The sequence below is a fragment of the Stenella coeruleoalba genome, assembly GCF_951394435.1.
Source record: "Stenella coeruleoalba genome assembly, chromosome: 1".
Taxonomy (NCBI): Eukaryota; Metazoa; Chordata; class Mammalia; order Artiodactyla; family Delphinidae; genus Stenella; species Stenella coeruleoalba.
Window position 1 is genome coordinate 117,653,756 of NC_137169.1, and position 21,485 is coordinate 117,675,240.

The 21,485-nt window shown below is 41.4% G+C and overlaps 2 protein-coding genes across 4 annotated transcripts in view; both read left to right on the top strand.

The window, feature by feature from the left end:
- Positions 1 to 9,048, top strand: part of DDR2 (discoidin domain receptor tyrosine kinase 2) — a 161,013-nt gene extending 151,965 nt beyond the window's left edge. For all 3 annotated transcript variants that reach the window (XM_079916251.1, XM_079916250.1, XM_079916249.1), the window contains one exon: positions 2,119 to 9,048. In XM_079916251.1, the coding sequence (XP_079772377.1) occupies positions 2,119 to 2,253 (135 nt within the window). In that variant the 3' untranslated portion in view covers positions 2,254 to 9,048. The remainder of the gene's footprint in view (positions 1 to 2,118) is intronic.
- A 4,094-nt stretch (positions 9,049 to 13,142) lies between these two features.
- The window catches only part of HSD17B7 (hydroxysteroid 17-beta dehydrogenase 7), a 31,077-nt gene continuing 22,734 nt past the window's right edge, over positions 13,143 to 21,485 (top strand). Inside the window, exons 1-4 of the mRNA XM_079935291.1 lie at positions 13,143 to 13,335; positions 15,600 to 15,803; positions 18,938 to 19,030; positions 20,115 to 20,229. Coding sequence (XP_079791417.1) covers positions 13,301 to 13,335; positions 15,600 to 15,803; positions 18,938 to 19,030; positions 20,115 to 20,229 — 447 coding nt within the window. The 5' untranslated portion in view covers positions 13,143 to 13,300. The remainder of the gene's footprint in view (positions 13,336 to 15,599; positions 15,804 to 18,937; positions 19,031 to 20,114; positions 20,230 to 21,485) is intronic.

A 21,485-nucleotide genomic window follows, 5' to 3' on the forward strand; every position in this document is an offset into this window, starting at 1 on the left:
TATCAAACATTCAGGCAAGAAAGGCATGCTTCCCCTCCCCCCACTTCATGTCCACTGTCTGCTTTGCATTTGAATAGTAAAGTCAAATATTTGACTGAAGCCAAGGCCAAAGCCAAATATTACCATTATATGCTAGTAAGCTTCTCATCTATAAGTTTATAAATTTTTGATAAAAGTTTATTTAATTTAACATATGGACTTACTAAACATAATTTATTAAATTTGTATTTTATTACAATTTACAAAATTTAATTACTTTAAATTTTATTAAAATTTCAGTATTCAAATTTTAAAAGTTTGACATTAGAATTAAGGACGGTAATTTCTCAACACTATCAGCTGCTAGATGGATTTTATGGTCTCTAGACTACACATGTGTGATCTAATTTGTTTTCACATGGCACAATGTCACCAACTTGTTGAACATAGCAGATATAATGCAGAAGAAAACTTTTCAGTAGCACAAATTCTAGAAAGAATCTTATACTTAGGGCTCACAGCTTAAGCAAAGCTTAAATCTTTTGTATTCAATTGGAAGTCTATAACAATAATTTCAATAATTTTAAAATGTATTTGACATTTTTGTTTTCAATTTATTTTTACAAACTGTAAAGAATTCTCAGATAGCACTTTTCTTAAAAGCTCATGGTCTAAATGGAATTAAATAATTAAAAACTGGGACTTCCCTGGTGGTGCAATGGTTAAGAATCCACCTGCCAGTGCAGGGGACACAAGTTCATGCCCTGGTCTGGGAAGATCCCACATGCCGCGGAGCAACTAAGCCCGTGCGCCACAACTACTGAGCCTGTGCTCTAGAGCCCGCGAGCTACAACTACTGAAGCCCGCATGCCTAGAGCCCATGCTCCACAACAAGAGAAGCCACCACAATGAGAAGCCCACGCACCACAACGAAGAGTAGACCCCGCTCGCCACTAGAGAAAAGCCCATACACAGCAACGAAGACCCAATGCAGCCAAAAATAAATAAATGAATGAATGGATAAATAAATGAATAAATAACTAAAGTTTAAATTTAAAAAAATGAATGCTCAAAACCATCATAAGATATCATCTCACAACTTTAGAATGGCTGTTATCAAAAAGACAAGAAACAACAAGTGCTAGTGAGGATGTGGAGAAAAGGGAACCCTCATGCCCTGTTGGTGGGAATGTAAATTGGTGCAGCCTCTGTGGAAAACAGTGTGGAGGTTCCTCAAAAAATTAAAGATAGAGCTTCGTTATGATCCTATGATGCATGACATAAGCTGGTGTTGGTGTGGGAGAAGGCAAGATGGAAATAGTTAATGATTTACCAGCTGCAAATGTTGGACCCATGTTTCAAAGAGCTTGAGAAATTTAGGTTTGCTTTAGGAATATGTCAATATACCAAGGTGTTAAAAAACATAGGTAAGGAAATGACAGCAACAGATTACAGGCAAACAGAAGATGACCTGGAGTCAGTAGAGTGGCATCTTGCTGGTGGAAGCAGTCAGTAACTGGTTCTTTGGGAGTAGAGCCAAATACAACTCTAGGCTGGAATTCAGGGCAGGGCTGTAGAGGGGGTAAATGTACAAATATTGGTGAATAATGTAAGGAAGAAGTCCAATCTTCTCTCCCTGGGCCAGTACAGGAGAGAGGGAGCACAGAGAAGGTTATGGTTAGGAGCTACATGGATATATCCCACATCTCAGTGACTAGGGTTTTATTCCAATAAAGGAGCTGAGGCAGCTAGTATACTTTCTGCCCTTTTGCCATGATTGGCTCAATCAGAATAAATCTCATTGTGGCTAGGCTATAAATAGAGGTTTGGTGTTCTAATCACTTGCTTTCCAGTCTAAGATGTCTTCTTGCTTCAGTTTCATCTTTTGCATGATGGTAGGGACCACAGGATGGCCCATCAGGAAATTCTGCTCCAGAGAACTGGAAAAGACAAAAGGAATGGAAAAGGGACTGATGGGATTTAGAATCCTCATGAATAGGAAGAATAGACACCCCACTCATTTCACTTTCCAAGTCCAAGAAAATGGGGAGTGGGCAAATCATACTATGATGCAACTGCTCTTCCTTTCTCTGCGCTCTTCTTAATAGTCTCATTTTTTGTTCATTTTTCTTTCCAAAGACTTACCTCCCCCAGCCTGCCATTTGCCCTGACTCTGTGTATAAGCTGATGCTCAGCTGCTGGAGAAGAGACACCAAGCACCGTCCCTCATTCCAGGAAATCCACCTTCTGCTTCTTCAGCAAGGGGACGAGTGATGCTGTCAATGCCTGGCAACAGGTCCTCCTCACAAGACCTACCACTCACCCACGCCTAAGCCACTCCATTTGGACATTGAATGGACCTGAGAGACAGAGGCTTGTTTGCCTTTATCTCTTTCTGTCCCTCGTCTCCCTCCACTCCACTCCCCCACTCTCTACCCCGACACATATATACTTTTTTTACATTAAAGAACTAAAAAAGAAAAAAAAAAGCCTAGGGCAGAATAGGGCAGATAAAATCTAGTAAAGAATCTTACTTGATATACTAAAAAAGTTGGATAACAAAGGCTAGATAATTGAGATAATTTATAAAGGTTAAATATGCTTGTGTTTATGAATGTGCAGATTCTACAATATGTTTGTCATCTTTTTAAAAAAAATGGTTTCAGAAAGAAAACACTTGAAGAGTAGTAATGTCTTAGGAAACGTGAGATTAGACTTAGGGAAAATACTTGGTAAGTGTGGAGAATCTGATGAAATGGTATTCAGTAACTAGTCACCAATGGTTTAATTTCCTAATTCGGCCTGTAGACATGTCCTGAACTCTGCATTTTCCTCTCCTGGCAAAGTAGATGTTAACATGCTTGAAAAAACCCACCTTCTTTGAATGGGTGTTTTGTTTGTTCATGGTCAGGGATCACGGTTGAGATCTATATGCATAGGAGATACAGAGGATGTACATAGGAAAGAATATCTACTGCAAGGCTATATGAACAGGAATCGTCATTTGCAAAACAAAAACAAAAACAAAAAAAAGCCTCGTGCATGGAAATATTCTTGAATAGAGAATGGACACAGGGAAAGAGACCTGTGGAGGACAGGTAACAGATGTGATATTCATTTCTGTAGAGGGTCCTCCTCTTGTCTTGTTCAGACATTTTCAGGTGTGTGTTTTCATGACAGCCTGATTTTGAGTCGGTACAAACTGTTGTTTTTTGATATCTTGATCCTAGGCCTTTTGGTTTATCTTCTCCAAATTTTCCAACTCTTTTAATGGATGAATACCAAATGGAACCCAAGGGCTGGTGATTGAATTTCTCAGGCATAAATCTGAAGGCCATGCACAATAGGGAATAGATATGTTCTGAGCGCTCCCAAAGGGTTGACTGAGGACCAATGAGGGGAAGTTACAGGGAGATTGATTTCCACTCCTTACTAGGGAAAACATAACCAGAGGTAGAACATGCAAGGATGAATGGGCTGCCTCCAGAGATGGGGAGTCCTTTGTCACTGTCCTCTTGTCAATAGGGTTTCAAACATAAGTGGTTGTGGGAGATGATGTTTAATGTCCTTTTAACCCTAGGAGTCCCTTGAGAGGAGCAGGTTGAGCGTGGAGGAGTCATTCGCTGCTGTTGCTTGGTGTTCACACTCTTGCCTTGGAGATGGTATGACAAGCAGAAAAAGAAAGTTTGAGGTTCTGGCTTCAGAATCCATGGATACTGATAACACTGTCAAATAAGAGTCCCCTCAGAACAGATTCTGAGCTTTCACACTCCACAGATCCTCAGATTCAGTAGGAAACAGGGAAAGAGAACCCTCAATTCCCTCTGAGGAGAAACAAGAAAAGATCGCAATATAAGCTTCCCAAACTTAGAAGAAATAGACCTGACCCCTTGGGTCTGCTTCTGTTGCCTTCACCCAGCCCACCTTCTACACAGTCTCTCAGGAACTTGAGTGTTTCCCCCTGTCCAGCCTTCAGCGTTGCTCCAGGCCACAGCAGAAGCATAAATCCCCAATCCCCAAGGTTCATTTTGCGGGTCATCTTCCTTCCCCTAGAAAACACCCTTTCCCCATGGTTGTCTTGTGAGTCTGGTCTTCAGTGTCTCCCAGGACTAACTTTGGAGAGAACATCAGTTTGGGAGCTGTGACCCTATTTCTGCCTCAAGCCAAGTGTATCATCTTGGACAAGTCACTTTGCTTCTCTGGACTTTTGTTTCTTTATTGGAACAAGTTAGATGAGATGGTCTTGAAGTCTCTTCCAGTTCTGATACGTTCAGTGCTCATTGGATAACTGGATCTACAATTGATGCAGACTCAGTTATCTGATCATCTCCTTCTCTGAAGATCGTGGTCAGCAAAAGAGATCATGTAGGTAAGCCACTATAATAGTAGTAATAGTAACACCTGTCATTTGTTCAGTGCTTTAAAGTTTACCATGTAGTGTACCACATACATTATCTCATCTGATATATGCAGGACCAGACATGTTCTTTTATACTTGGGGCCTGCCACACTCTCTACATTCCCAAGATCAGTGTTAACTTCATGTATTATTCAGAGTTCTCCAGAGGAACAGAACTAACAGGCTATATATGTATATGGAATTGGGGGATTGGCTTACACAATTATGGAGGCTGAGAAGTCCCACAATCTGACATCTGCAATCTGGAGATCCAGGAAAGCTGCTGGTGCTGTAGTTCTGAGAACCAGAAGGCCAATGGTATAAGTCCCAGTTGAGGGCAGGAGAAGACTGATGTGTCAGCTCAAGCAGTCAGGCAGAGAGGGCAAACTCCCCCTTACTTTTTTCTTCTATTCAGGGCTTCATTGGTTTGGATGATGCCCACCCACATTGGAGAGGGCAATCTGCCTTACTCAATTCACCAACTCAAATGCTAATCTCATCCAGAAACACCCTCACAGAAACACCCAGAAATAATGTTTAATCTGAGTGCCACATGTCCCAGTCAAGTTGACACGTTAATCATTCCATTTCAGTAGAATCATAGGGACTTGAAATCAGGGCCTGTAGCTTATTCTCCTTTATCCACGTACTTCTGGCAGGAGTACATCCAGACCAGGCCATGACTTCCTATGTGGCAAGAGGAAAGACATAATTTCCCCTTCCTTCGCCTTATATCTCTCCACTTACTTCTTTTTACAATTCTGCGTCAATACACTGCATTTCATGATCCCATAAAAAATCATATTTAAAATGAATGTAGTATGTCTGGATTTTTCTGGCCTTGAGTCATAGAGGTAATCTATTTCAAGTAGCTGGCAAATATGTATTGTCAGGTACAGTTATCTTTTTCTGAGTTGAGGAAGGCACCATTTTCTGGTGCTAAGGCTTTGGCACTACAGATACAGTTTTAACTTCTCCCTTAGTCAGACCCATCGAGTTTAGCAGCACAAATCTGAGAGACCCAACAGAGCGCAATGGCGAAGGCTTAGTATGTAGACTTTAAAGGTAGCTGGAATCCAAATTGGAAGAATGAAGCGAGGAATTATGTAGAAAAGGAGATAGGAAAAGGGATGAGAAACTGTGGGGCCTTGTTACCTTTCTAGGAAGTTATCCTCTTCATGATATATGTGAAATATTTTATGTCCAGATTGTGGTTTTGGGGTGTCCAGATTGTGGTTTTGGGGTATTCAGATTTAAATGTATACTTTTGCTGGTGAATGTGCTAATAGCTAAGTCCAAATCTTGATGTGCTGTCCAGACACATACGTGCTCAGAAAAGATCTGGAGTAGAAAGAGGCCCCCGAGGGGGAAAAGTGGTTTTAATGCAATGGAAAGATCGCTTGCAAGTGTATAAGACTATATGACAAAGGGCATTGTATGGAAATGGAGCAAAGGATGAATAAATGAACGTGCATGTGACTGGACCAGGCACGTGGGAGTTAGAAAGAAGACTACATAATAAAGGATAATGGAGAGTGCGTGAGAAGGATGGGGGAGGTCAGGGCAAGCAAGATAGACACAGGGGGTGCTGCTGAGAATCCATTCTGAAGCATGAAAGCAGATCTCTCTGAAGAGAGAGCCGAGAGAGGACAGAAAGTAAGTGTGTTGAAGATAAAAGATAGATGTATATGGAGAGAGAAGCAATTCTGGATGATAGAGATTATAAAAGTATTTATTTAAAAAATGAAAAGTCAGGTGCAGAGTATGACATGGAAGGGAGCTTTTCAGAGATTTAAGAAAAGGGCAGCCCAGCATGAACCTAAAAACACACAAGCAACCACCAGGGAATGACCTTTTCATCTCACAGGAAGTGGGAGAGGGAGGCAGTTTGAACACGTGTGTTCTAGACCACCTCAGGTCCTGGGGTTTAATGGTGGTGAGAAGAAATCAACTTTTTGTCTGAACAGGACATGGCTTTCCCAGCGCTGCTTTGGAAATGAAGACCAAGAGATGGGGAATTTATGTTAGCTCATGAGGCTTTGTGTTCCCTTCTTTGCTTCTGTGAATGAAATCCATTTTAAATAATGCTCATCACTGTTGTGCCTAGAAAGGCCACAGGGAAACATTGGAACAACAGGCTAAGTTAAACTAGACTGAATCTTGTTTGATATCTGCACAAAGAGGTACATGCCATGTTGGAACCATGTGTTTTTCTAGTCTCATCCAGACTTCCTACAAGAAAGCCATGATGTGGGGCTAAGCCGTATGTTTTGAGTAAAGGAGAACTGAAGAAGGGGAAAGAGATGAAGATGTTCCAAGGAAATAGTCTAAAACAGAATAGCATCTGTTTTGCCCAAATATACCCCAAAAATGAAGAAAATTACAGTTAAGGCTTAAATTACTCCCAGTATAGAGGTAGGAAGGCTTTGATCCTACATTGAGTTTATAGACCTGGAATTTGCTATCTTAGTCTTTTCAGTAAGACCTCTGACCTCTGGCAGTGCATATGGTAGGTTTCTGGAAGACACAGATCCAGATCTATGCTGGAATTTCCTTCTGAATTAAAATTTAACATTTTTATAGAAACAGATGAATGTCTTTTCCACTTGGTAAATGTCTTGGAATGCTAAATTGAGATGGAAAGAGACTGGAATGGTTAATGTTTATTGGATTTCTGGCATTTTGAGTTCTCTGCTACAATTAGCTACATTGCTTGGCTCAGACCATGGTGGGTAATTTGTTTAGTTGCTGTATCCTTTTTTTTTGTTTTTCAATTTGTTATTTTGAAATGCTTTAAGACTCCCAAGAAAATAGTACAGAGTGGCCTTTCCCTAACACCAGGCTTTCCAATTGATAACATTTTACATAACCATAGTCCAGTTTCAAAACCAGAAAATTGACATTGGTATAATACTATTAACTAAACTACAGACCTTACTCAGAGTTCACCAGTTCTTCACATGTACACATTTCATTTCTGGATAGTTTTAACCCTTGCTGATTTGTAACCTGGTCTTCTTGGTTGCATCAGGAAAGACATTGTCTGGATACAATTCTATAAAATCCTAAAGAGAATATAACAAAATTAATCTGTTCCTTTATCAACAAGCAATATCCTACCTAGACTGTTTCCACATTTTCTGACTAGTTTGGCTGTTCAGCATCTGAAACATTCCAAGAACGGCTTAGAAAAATCAGGCAACACAAAGGACAGTAAGACCCACAGCTCACTAGCTAGGATAGAAGGAAATTAATTATAGGTGGTTTCTGCGGTTCCTACGAGTAGGATTTGTATGATGGCAAGGAGAGGACTTTAGAATAAATCAGAATTTTGGTCAAGAGCTAAGGTGGTACTTCCTTAATGGCACCAGGGAGAGCTTTTGGAAGGAATAGAGTACAAGGGTAGAGACCCCTAGTGAGTAGCAAAACACTATTCTCAGAAGAGTAGAGAAGTTTCATTTGCCTGAAAGTCTATTCTTAAATGGAATAGCAACCACATTGGACCAAATGAAATGCAAATACAGCTGCAACCTGTAGGTTGCAGCTGTAGCCCAGAGGTTTGGAGGGGACAGGGGAGTTGAAACTCTGGTTTTTGTGGATTACAGCTTTGAGTTTTATGATGGCATGTTTAAGCTGCCCTGTTTAAGGGTCACAAGATTCTACGTGAGTTCACCTCTGTATACCCCATGTCCTGTAAAGTTCTAGCACATAGCGAGCACACCACAAATATTTGCCGAATGTTGTTTTTTGAATGAATAAAAGGTAGAAGCAGACACTTGTCATCCGGCATAACTGGGGTGAATTTAGGGAAAATTGCTTTGCTCTAATGTAGAGGGTTTATTTTCAAAGGAGGAAAGAGGAAAAAGTGCCCAGACTTGTACCTGTAAGTTACATCCTCCATTTCTAGGTTTACTGATGGTGAAATTGATCTATGGAAATGTCTTATCCTTTGAGGTATTTAGACAGAAATGCAAGGTACTTCTCTCCATGGCACCCCATCAAGAGCAGGGAGCGACCCTGGCCCCAAACCCAGCTCTTTTGGAACAAGATTTTTAGTTTCTCTTGCAAACACCTTGTCAACAACTTCACGGGCCTGCAAAGGAGAAAGATGGGAGTCCCAAGCTAGCCCATGCTTACCCACATTCACAACTGCATGTAAAGGAATTTGCAAAGAGACTCAAGGGAAAGCCCAAAGGGATAGGTAATCACTTGCAGTGAAAAACTGTTTTCTTGAAAAGAGGTTTGGAAATAATTGAAAGTTGAGTGGATTCCTACAAACGCACCAAGAGTTTGTAATCTAGCCTATTCATTTTATGTCCTTTACTATTCATGATATCCTATTCTTCTACCCCGTTGTCTGGGAATTTTTTCTGAGGATTGACTTTCTGAAGCAATGTGGTGCACTCTTCCTATGAGGAGGAAACATCTGGGCTTTATTCTGCAGGCTTTGGAGGATGATGTGTCTTGTCAAGGGGTAAATAGAAAACTGATTTAATTTTTGCTTAAAACTATCTTAGTCATTCCAAAATAGAATGCATAAAAATTCTCTGTATTAGAAAAAGAAATGAGATATACCAATTGTATATTGTCTTTTCTTTATTTATTCTCTGTAAGTCTGTCAGATGATAAATTGTAAATAACGATGATTAAAGAAATATGCTACTGACGGATCCTTTTTTCTGTGAAAATAGCACTGTTTCTGGGTTTTATTACCCGTAACTCCTTACTCCCTTACATCCTTTTTGGAGAAGTGATGGGAGGTGGGGACACAGTTAAGGGGTGTATGTGGTGGGCATACCTGTTTGTTGAGGGTTATCCGACAGAGGGTTATTTACGTAGGCCTCGCATATATTAGTTGATTGTTTATTGGAAGAAAATTACTTTGGTCCCTGGCATATCCAAACATACTAGAGATTGGGATTTTATGTTTTCACATTGGTCCAGTTCCAGGGAATCTAGTCCAGAATTAGGGATCCTTTATTATTGTTGTTACAAAGTTGTCTTGTTTGATACACAGAAATCCCTTCTAAATCCAAATATCGTCTGTCTCAAGACTGCTCACGCATACAAAGAGCAACAAAAAACTATGAACAACCAGAATACAGACTCAGTCTTCATAATAGAGAGTAGGATGGAACCACCCAAAACAACATACGTCTTACCTGGTCCCTGAAGAATACATTTATACTTTTAATAATCTGAGTAATATGAACTTATTTTTTTTTCAGTGACAGCCATAGTAGGTAAGGGAATGGATATAAATTCCCAGAGAATAACCAGAGGACTCATGAATGTACACTCTGACCACCAGAGTGTCTGGTTTGATTCCAGGACTGAAGGCCAGGTGTTCAAGTATCTGTGTAGTGAGAGTGGGGTATTGGGGGTGAAGGAGAAAAAAAAATAAACAGGAACAGCAGAGATGCTCAAAGAGGTACAATTCTATTCTCAACAACTATTGCCTAAGTTTAAAGGTAGACATGAGTGATACATTTGCGTCCATACGTGATAAGCCATAGATACATATTATGCATATATCTGAAAATATAATTCGTTACTGAGGGCGGAGATTACGTCTGCTCTTTTACATTTGAACTAACAACTTGAAGGGCACTGCATTTTTCAAGTGCTAAGAACTAGAAAACTGATATATCTCCATTTATAACTTTATACTCATTTGTATTTGAAAAAGTAATGTATACACTTATAACATCCTCTGGTCCTTGAGTCCTCCAGAACAATAGCTTCTTATGCATAAGCAACAGATGACCTTTTACTATCTAATGAAATGGGTAAAATCCCACTCAAAGTAGTTTTGAACCAGGCTGGTTGTATAGTGATTTGAAGAAAAAAAGAGATGAAAGATATCTACAAGAAAAGTCACATGACCCCACTGGCAGCTGTTCTTTTGCCCCTGTTTGCAAACCAGAGGGAAGTTAGTTCTGGAGAGAATTATAAGGGCCCAGAACAGAGCTCTGTTATGGAGGCTAAAGATAACTTTACTCATCTTTATCTACCTAAGAGCTATTTCAGGCACGATAAAAGAAATCAGAGATCAGTTTCAGGGTTTAGGGTAAAGGCAGATTTATTATATGAAGTAGCGAACAGACAGTCAAAGGTAAAGTGGCTACATTTACTCTTCCAATCATGGGGCCAAGGATTGGGATAAATGGGATCACTGTGCACCATGTTTCCTTCTGGTATTTCCAGGAAAATAGTCCATGAACAATACAAACTCAAGGTGACTAGTTTGAGATGATAAAAAAAATTACATTTACTTGTAAATAAAAATGCATTATGACTCTTACTGAGCAGTATCCTACATGTGATAAAATATTTTTAAAATACAAAATTAAATATCTGTCATCAACAGAGTTCTATTCTCCTTGTCTCTCTGGCACCTCTAGCAGTTCAGCCTGTCTTTCAAAGGTTGCAGAACCTTGAAAGTAGCAACTTTATTTGAAAGAAGGAAGAGGAGACCAAGGTCTCCTCACATGGCTTGGATGGACATCATGATGGAAGGAGAGACGGCTGGTCTTGCTCTGAAGTCTTCAGGCCTTCCCTTAAGTCACAGTCAGTCCTACACTGGTTGTCACCCTTAGATTGTGAAGATGCTGCATCTTCACCTTATTTGTAGGAAAGAGTTTTTCATAGGATAGCCACACAACACTTGTGTCCCCTCTCTTATTCGTTTTACAAGTCATCTCAGAGCTCTAAGACACTCTAAAAGGAGACTTTGGGTCTAGATTCTAAAGTTTGGGGTGTACCGTCAGGCCTTATAAGATGGCCTCTCTCTTGCTCTCTGTACAGCCCTGCCCTACCTGGCCCTGCCTCACCCTTACCTTATGCACATGACTGCCTCCTTCTCCTAAGCACAAAGTTTAATTAGTAACTACCTCTATGATCAGCCCACCCCCCAGCTAACTATTGTTCTAGCCCGAGGACCAGAATGACTCCAGTATGTTTGATCATCAACAAGAAAATCTGGCCCTTGCAATGGTTGCTAAACCAAAGAACAAGACCTTCCAGCAGTCCCCCTGGCAACCAAGGAGCTCTTTTTTTTTTGATGTCAAATCCCCTATTACTGATAACCTTCTCCTCTACTGTGTAGCGAAGATTGCTGCCTTGTCCTGCCTGCTGTTGGCCATACACAGTGGGGTGTCACTCCAGGATCATTGCCTCTGACTTGTAAGGTTCCCTGTGCAATAAATCATTGATGTCTCTGTAGCTGACTTCTGGTTCTTTCTTTGGTCTAGCGACTGGGCAGTTGCAAGGATTGCAAGACTGCAGGGTGCAGCCCAACATGGGGTTAATTTTACCCCAAGACTTTGAGAAAATATTATTAAATTGTGGCCTCTTAGAATAATTGAAAGTGGGATTAAGGATAGTAGCTGTGTTTCACCTAAATAATAAAGAAGAATTGATAATTTAGGAATCAAATCTTTAATAATCACATTTATTCTTTCAGTCTAATTTTATTGGTATAGGATTTATCTCATACTTAACTGATACCAAATTAATCAAAACCTCTAGGGTATTCAAAAGCCAATATAAATGATCTCAGTCATATCTTTCAGAGATCATTGCTGTTTATAAATAACTAAAATTTTGAAAGAGGCTGTGAAATAAAGCGTGTTCCACAGAGTTTGATACATGATGCGCAGTATTCCTTAGTGTGGACCGGGACTGGTGATGGTCACATTGTTACCAGTCCACAATAATCCAGAAACCTAAAGTAATTTTTTTTTTTTTTTTTTTTTTTGCGGTACGCGGTCCTCTCACTGCTGTGGCCTCTCCCGTTGCGGAGCACAGGCTCTGGACGTGCAGGCTCAGCGGCCATGGCTCACAGGCCCAGCCGCTCCGCGGCATGTGGGATCCTCCCGGACCAGGGCACAAACCCGTGTCCCCTGCATCGGCAGGCGGACTCCCAGCCACTGAGCCACCAGGGAAGCCCCTAAAGTAAGTTTTTACAGCAGTTTGGCAGAGTATCATCTGTTGAAGCTAATAAAAAAAATTGGGGCTTGTATGCCTTTTGCATTTTATTTCATTTTTCTAGTAATTTATTTTTATTGTATATTACAAAAGTACCCATCTGGGATGGCTTTGAAAAACAAAGCGGGTCTTTTACCACAAAGAGTTTGAAACATAATGAAATAGGAGGTTACAGTACACGACCCATTGCGTCCTACGGAGTTCTGAGATTCTCTGGTTCCATACCATATTCCAAGTTTTGAAAATTGGTACTTCATGCTTGATTCTACGTAAAGTTCTTAATAAAACAAATGTTCATTTTCGCGAAGATGAGTTTTTTAGAGGAGGAGGAGTTCTGGGGCAGCTGGGCTGTTAAGTGGCACAGTGCCTGGATGGAAAACTAAGTAGATGATAGTCCCCAAACTTCAGTTCCTAGATTCAAACCTTTCCTCTAAAATGAGGAGCTCTGGTGCAAATATCCTGAGGTCTTCCTGCAGTGAAGCGCCAATCGGAGGCGCCAGGGTATCGACCCTGTGTATACCACGAAGCCCGTACCCTACCGCTCTGCTGGGAGCACAGCCCAAGCAAGCCAAACGCCTTGCGCCACCGGCGCGCGCAGGGTCTGGGGCGGGACACCTGCTCCGCCGAGGGGCGGGGAGAGCAGGGTCAGGGGCGGGGAGAGCCCGGATTGGCTTGGGCCTTGGGCGACATGCGGCTCCGCCCCTCGGCCTATCTCACTCCATCCCCGCCCCCGCGCCGCGAGCGGAAGGCGGGCTGCGATGGAGGAGGGACCCAGCGCGAAGTAGATGACGCAAAGGGAGGCGGGGCCCCGCCGGGCCCTGATTGAAGGGCTGGGGGCGCGGCCGGGGCGGGGATACGGGTCAAAGTATAATACTTGTGAGAAGCCTTGCGCGGTACCTGCTTCCAGGGTGCGTGGTGATAGGGTGCGCGGCCATGCGGAAAGTGGTTTTGATCACCGGGGCGAGCAGGTGAGGGCTCCATCGCGATACTGGCGGCGGCGGCGGGGTGGAGTGGGGGGGCGGTCCGAGGGAGCAGGAAGTACCGGGCCAGGAGGACCTGCCGCAGACCGACCCTGGGAGCTCCCGTCGCTGACCCTGCCTCGGTGGGGACTATGGCCGAGACCCTGGCCCGCTCTTCCCTGGGTCCCCCACTGCGCGAGGTACCGGACTTGTCGGCCCAGTGAGGGGCTCAGTAACTGGTGCTTTGAATTAAACATGACAGCGGAAAGAAAACTAGAGCGCCACTAAGAGATGAGTCTCTCAATGACGATACTGTCTGTATCCAGGGAAAGGGCGCTTCCCACGCAGACCTCGCCTCCTTCCCGTCTTTGACTTTCTCATCACTGGTAATTTAATCGTGACCAGGTTGCCATATTTTGTACTCCAGCTGTTTTTTTTTGTGCTAGGCTTCTGGCCCTAGGTAAATTTCAGCGTCCATGAGCGTTAGAACACTGGGGGGAAAAATCTCATTCCATGTAACACCGTGCTAGACACCTAGTATATATACTCTTCAGAAACTCAGAGAAAAGCAACTTTTTCCTGTTAAGGCATGAAAGGAGTGCAAATAACCATACTGCCAATGAGTAATTACTCCAGGGTTGGGCATTTGGATTCAGCCTCTTCTAGTGCCTGTTTTACTTCTCATTTGCTATTAAGTGAACAGTGTGTGGAGGATGAAAGTAACCAAACCATTTTTCTAATTGTTACATTTAGAGTTTTGGGGGGATTAAGACTGAGGATATGTTAAATGTCATTTAAAATTAGTTCACTTTCAGTTATCTGGCCATGTCCATGTTGACTAAGCCAAACCTGGCAGGTGTCTGTAATGGGCAGAATTTTAGCGTGCCCTCACCTGAGTAACTTTAACAACTGGTTCGGTGCTTCCTATGTGGAAGTTGCTTAAATAAGTCAGACTTGATTTTGTGTGTTTGTTTCTTTTACAAATATTGTGATACGTGCAGTTGTATATTTGTAGTAAAGGCCTATTCTCAAGTGGGGATGAATAAACATAGCTATATTTGATGCTCAGGTTACTGATGGTACCAGGCTTTTTGCCTGGAATCAGCTTAAGTCTTGGAAGAAAACCCATTTACCCAGGTTTTCATTGTTATCAGCCAACCTGGTCTGAATGCTGTCCCCATTATGTGGTTTCACAATGCTCTTTCTGAAGGAGGTCATTTATCTTTGACACTTGTACTCATCCCTGCTTCTCTCTCCTGGTACCCATCTTATATGTCCCATTCCTATCTTCTACTTAATCATGTTGAGTTCTTTCTCTTCCTGTTGGTTATTCAATCGTAGCAGTTGAGAGGGACTTCTATCTCCTGCCATGTTACTTATACCTTTTCCTTGAAAGATTCACCCATTCCTTATCAGGAATTTCTGGTGCTCCTGCTACTGGCCATGATACCAACAGATAGTAGAGCCCTTGCCCTCGAGGAACTTAGCGGAGCAAAACATGCACACCGGAAAACACTAATAAGATGTTCTTTTCCACATTTGCTGGTAATGTACTGAATCACTTTCATGAGTGTCATAATCAGTGTAAAGTGAAAACCACTGGCAGGATAAACTCTGTCTTAAAAGAAATGCTAAAGGAGAACTCTGATTTGCAGTCGAGTTATTTGGGTCATCGAGCTTTTGCAGAATGAAAGAGACACAAACGGGACAGCGTCCTGAGCCAGTGACTATTAGAGTTGGAGGGTTCCCCCTTCTTTACATAATTTTTTTTTCTTTTACATTTTTTTATTGCAACATTATTATTTTTTTTATTGCTTTACAATGGTGTGTTAGTTTCTGCTTTACAACAAAATGAATCAGTTATACATATACATATGTTCCCATATCTCTTCCCTCTTGCATCTCCCTCCCTCCCACCCTCCCTATCCCACCCCTCTAGGTGGTCACAAAGCACCGAGCTGATCTCCCTGTGCTATGCGGCTGCTTCCCACTAGCTATCTACCATACGTTTGGTAGTGTATATATGTCCCAAAATGTTCATTGCAGCGCTATTTACAATAGCCCGGAGATGGAAACAACCTAAGTGTCCATCATCGGATGAATGGATAAAGAAGATGTGGCACATATATACATAATTTTTGAATTCTTTCTGTCTACCTGGGCTCCTGGTTGGGGCTCAAGCTGACAAAATCAGTCTTCTGAGCCAGGGAGAAATGCTTCTATTTGGCACCATCTCATTGAATGCATATCCTGTATCTGAATTGTCCTTTCAGTGGCGTTGGCCTAGCCCTCTGCAGGCGGTTGCTGGAGGAAGACCATGAGCTTCACCTGTGCTTGGCGTGCAGGAACATGAGCAAAGCGGAAGCCGTCCGCACTGCTCTGCTGGCCTCCCACCCCACCGCCGAGGTCTCCACCGTGCAGGTGGATGTCAGCAGCCTGCCGTCAGTGTTCCAGGCCTCCAAGGAGCTCAAGCAAAGGTATGCCTCTTGTGGACGGCTTTTCTCTCATGTGATCGTGCAACACAACAGCTAATAGAATAAGAAAGGATAGGAAAACCTGAAAAAGAAATAGGTGCAGTATAAAAAGAAGTTACGCTGAGGAAATCTGTATAGAGTGACCCGTTATTGCCTTGCCTCAGTACCAAAATTTCATTCTCAGTCAAAATCATGACCATTCCATGAAGATTAATTTATCAGTGTATTTTGACATGTGGTCAGTTGTGAAGCTTTATGTTAGTGTAAGTCCTTTGATGTTTGAATGCATTTTTTGCATCTTTCCTTCACATAAGAACTTCATTAAGTGGTAGGGCAGGTACTGACAAGTGAAGAAACTTCCCCAGGCCACTAAAAATTTGTTCATACCTGGACAGTAATTGGCATGTAATAAACATTTGATAAATATTTAGTATATGAAGGGATAGAGTCCTTGGATGTATAAATTCCCAGAAAGTGTGTACAATAAATTGCATATGGGTGCACAGTGCATTTTTCTGGAGAGAGAGGGCATGCTTTTTATTAAATTCTAAGAAGAATTTATGATCAAAAAGTCAAGAACCCTGCACTAGTCCATGCTGAGTCCTAGCAATATCTGGAATAATTAAATTTAATCAGTCATTTAATTTAAACAATAAATTATTAATTATATTTTTGTAATTGAGGCCCTTACAAAGCAAGAGCTGCTTTATTTCCTTGGACAATAAAATGAACTTCAGTATACATAAGGAAGACCTTCTTGGTTAAAGCGTTGGCTGAAGAATAATAGTTTGCTTTTGTTTTGTTTTTGTTTTGCGGTACGGGGGCCTCTCACTATTGTGGCCTCTCCTGTTGCGGAGCACAGGCTCAGCGGCCATGGCTCACGGGCCCAGCCGCTCCGCGGCATGTGGGATCTTCCCGGACCGGGACACGAACCCGTGTCCCCTGCATCGGCAGGCGGACTCTCAACCACTGCGCCACCAGGGAAGTTTGCAATAGTTTGCATTTTGTATATGTTTATTGATAGCAATTTGCATTACCCTGTTCCACATGTACAAGTTACAAAGTGAAACTGGTTTTCTTCGGCACGGTTTTCCCTGCAGCCTTAGCCCTTTGTAAATGAGGGTTTGCTCTCCTCTACTGCTGAGCTCCTAGAATTTTCTGTCACACTGTCTTTCTAAAAACTGAGCTTTTCTAGGTTTCACATCTACTTTTCCATAACTTGTCTCCAAGTCTGTGAAACTATACAGTCAGTGTCCTTGCTGATTTAAAACCTTCAAGTCGGGAGAGCAGTTATGAGTTTCAAGTCGTGTTTGCAGGCTTTCTGTCCCCAAACCTTCTCAGCCAGTTGGCTCTCTCATCCTGTTTTGTATAGATTTAGTTATTGCCTTGTTTAGCAGAATAGAACCTTCATCCTCAGTTAGTCGTAGCCCATTTCAGTACAGTTTTGAGATTTCATGTTGCAACATTCATAGTACTGACTATTCTCAACTGCCTTCAAAGGCTCAGGATAGGTTATCACAGTTTTAGTAATTTAGTATTTAGTAAGATATTTAGTAATTCGACCCAAACATAAGGGGGGGAGGCTGTGGGGAAGAAGGTAGCACTAAGATGGTGAGTTGTCCCAGCTGCCTGTCAGCATTTAAGTGCAGCGTTGATGTATTTATTTAATCCTCAAAACAGCTCTCTTTGAGGTGGGTGGTATTATCCGAATTTAGGAAATGATGGTTGTAGTGATACTGACAAATTTGGGAATATGTGACAGTGTCCAGATAGATCTCTTGCTTATACGAAGGATGTCTTGCACTTCATGGCCCAAATGGATATCTTCGACTGTGGACCTAAATTTAGAGGCTAAGAGAGCTTGAGAAGGGCCCTTTCCAGTTGGCTGAAGCAGCACCGTTCCTGATGCTGGTCTTTCCACCTGTGATACTCTGTTCTATTAGATTTGTGCCGCTGAAAACTGATAAGGAATAGTGGTTCCGTTTTATCCAGAATAGAGCACTTGTGTCAGTCATTTAAGCTTTCAAGGGTACTATGCCGTTTAACTGCAGCCAGACCTGAATTTGGAAATTTGCCATTTCCACTCTTTGCTACACATTCCCTCTCCGTTCCCAGCGAGATTTGTTAGTATACTTAGGTGAAAGTTTGCAAGTTAGATAATGGAACAACTAGCAATAGCTGGACCCATACTGTCTCTGTGGCTCTTACATGGATAACCTGATGGTATCAGTATGAGCAGTTTAAACAGTCAGTTTATAATTAGAGCCATGTGGCTGTTGATTACTTATAGGATGATCAGGAAATGTCGTGTGTGGTGTGTATTGGTAACCATGTATGATCCTGAGGTACCAGCTTTAGTAGCTGTGGCCCGTGTTGTCCTGGGTTATACGGAGGACAGGGAGACAGTGTGGTGCACAGAATTCTAGGCGACATTTTGAATATTCATAGTGTCTGTAAGTGTAATGAGCACGGGCTCTACTTACCTTGAATCTAGTTCAAAAAGAATACACTTAGATCAAGGTTTACGTTGGTGAAAAAGGCTTCGCAAGTCAGCATTTCACACGTGTCCTGGAGGGAGCCTATCGGAAGCACCTTACCCCCATTCAGCTTCTATAATCTCACTGTATTCTTGTGAGCTTTCATCATTTTATGACACAGAGCACCTGGCCATGAACAAGGAGAGGTTTCCACATGGATCTAATGCTCTAGTGGATATCTTGGTGTTCAGATTCCAGCACTGATGGATCAGATTACATAGATTTCACTTGTCAATGAGGGAAAATGTGAATTAAAAAAAAATGCAAAAAACTTTCTAAGACCAGAAGGAGAGTGGGTTTAATAGAAAGTTGTTTCAGTGCCTTGTTGGGAGGACTAAGCTGGAAGGGGCATTGATCAGAGAAGATTGGACTTCAAAGCCCGTTATAGCTCTCCAAATTCTGTTTGAAGCCACCATCAAAAAAAAGAATACTCAAATATTTACCATGGCTAAAGAAAAACTGTTGAGAATGTAATACTGATGCTTTAGCTTGCTATGGCCATCTTTTTGGTTCAGAAAGTACTTTCTGTCCTTCATAGGCCTTCTTTATTCTAGTTGCTCAAAGAGATAACTAACGATCTTTTCTTGGTTTTACTTGCAGGTTTCAGAGATTTGACTATGTATATCTAAATGCTGGGATCATGCCTAATCCACAGCTAAATATCAAAGCACTTTTCTGTGGCCTCTTTTCAAGGTAATTTCCGTCTTCTAGGTGAACTGATTAGAAGGGAGGTGTTTATTACTTTGCCTGGTTTTGCCCTCAGTAGGATAACTTGAGATGAGGGGGTGTTGAGAAGAATGAAGACAGAAAGGACGTGTTGCAGCCATGTCATGAAAGAAGGTTTCATCTTTGTGAGGAATGTTGCAAGTCATGATTCTTATTGTGTTCTTGGTCCCCAGGACATTCTGAGTGGTTGGACGTTTTGGCAGGTCAATTTTGGTCTGCCTGACTGTGTCTGTTAGCAAGAACATTTCAGAACTAGGCAGAATTGTCAGTGAGACTCTAATACCCAGGAAGGCAACTTGAGAAGCATTTCTCAGCTGTATGCCAGGTGCCCTGACCAGTAGCCTGGGGAAATGTACAGACCTAAATACCTTCCTGGGAGATTCTCTATATGCATTATTAGAGTGGCTTCCAAAAATGTTTAACCACAACCTACAGTAAGAAATAAATCTTATTTTGTGACCCAGGGTACTTATTCATAAACAGATACTACTCTCACTGCATGCTATTTCCTATACTGCTACTTTTGTTTTACTTCTCTGCCATTAAACAGAGCCCTACACACAAAATTCCACGCTGGTCTTGACCTACGACATAGATCTCACAGCAAATCAATTAGTATATTCGATGCTTCAAGAATTCCTGATAATAAAACAGCCTGTTTAACTTTGTTCAGCAGTTAAAAGTCAGTGTTCAGGGGATGACTTTTTCTTCTTGGCATAGCTATTATTTCCCCAGGGCAGCTGACTTGTAACCTGGTTTGGAAAGAGGTGACGAGAGTTTTTGCAGCAGGTTTTTGAGAGACTCAGGTTCCTATTGGTAGTATGAGCTATAACTGTGTAAGTCCTTCTGTGAATTGGGGCAAGAAAGCATTTTTGCATTTGATTTAGTACTCATGATAACCCACTCTGAGAAATAGGTATTTTTGTTCCTGTTATTACAGAATCAAGGAAAATGTAGTTTTAGGGTGGGGGAAGGCAGGAGGGGGAGTCTGTTTAGTATCTTCAGTTAAAAAAGCTTTAAAAAGTCATGCAATTGTCTTCTACTGTTTCAGAAAAGCGATTCATATATTCTCTACAGCTGAAGGAGTGCTGACCCAGAGTGAAAAGATTACTGCCGATGGCCTCCAGGAGGTGTTTGCAACCAATGTCTTTGGCCACTTTATCCTGGTAAAAAGGCTTTGGGCTTAATAAGCCAACACTTAGTACTGTGATCCTAAACACTTGCATAGATAGATCACAGTGCTGTTTCGTTAAGCTCATTAGTTTATGGCTAGCATTAAATCTTTGCGTGTTTAAATAGGGTGATCACTCTACTCTTTGAAGACATTGCTTAAAGCAGCCTACTGGTATATTTTTTCTTTTGACATCAGCTTTAGAGATCGGAGAGAAAGTAAGGTATAAACACACAAGCACCTTCAGAAACAATGTACAGAACTGAGTAAGTGCACCAGTACTGTTCTAAATGGTCTTTGAAACTGGGCTTTGCATCAGATAGGATGGGGTGACAGGGAAGCCATTATTAAACACTACTTCATGGTTAATCTTTTACTATCTTGATTTGAGATTTTTTTTTAAGCATCCAGTCTGGTGTGCCACAATTTCAGGCAACTATAAAGTTAAGCAAGGGATGTGCAACTTGTCTAGGTTGTTCTGTGCTTTTTCCTCAGGTTTAGTCTCATAGGACAGCTTTAATATCTAGATTAAGTAATGGCCAGATATGTTGCCAGTTGCTTTTAATTCCTTGGTGCGAGAAGAACTCCTTCTAATGTTGGGTTTGCTTGCATAGAACTTGTATCTCTGACACTTTTATATTCATGATCACTTTTTTCACCTTAAACCTAATTTCCCTCAAAATTGGACCTCCTTGAGGACTAGCCTGTATATACATAATTTAAGATATACATAAACATTGGAATATTGTGAAACCACTAAAAGAAATCCGATAAATATTTTGCACTTACATGGGATAGCCTCTAGTATTTCATTATTGAGAAGAAATAGCAGGTTGTAATTTGTATAGTGTGATCTCATTTGTGTAAACAAACAAAAATATATATCTTTACACATTGTATATACATGTATATACTATTTCTAGAATGATACAGATGAAATTGGGAACAGTGGATACCTTTGAACTGGGGTGCTAGAGCATCAGGGATGAGTGGGAGATTCATGTTTCATTCTAGATCCTTTAGAATGAAACATGAATCTTAAAAAAAATATGTGGTATTACCTTTTCAATGACAAAAGTTAAAATATAGTTCAGGATGGGATTGAATTCTTATATGGTCATGTTTTATAACTCTACAGGGATTCATTATCTAATATTTTCTTTATCTTTTCATAATCCTCTCCTCTTTGCTCTCTTTTCAAATTATTAAATTAATTGGCAGTGGTAGAGGGTAAGTTAATTGTTGCTGTTA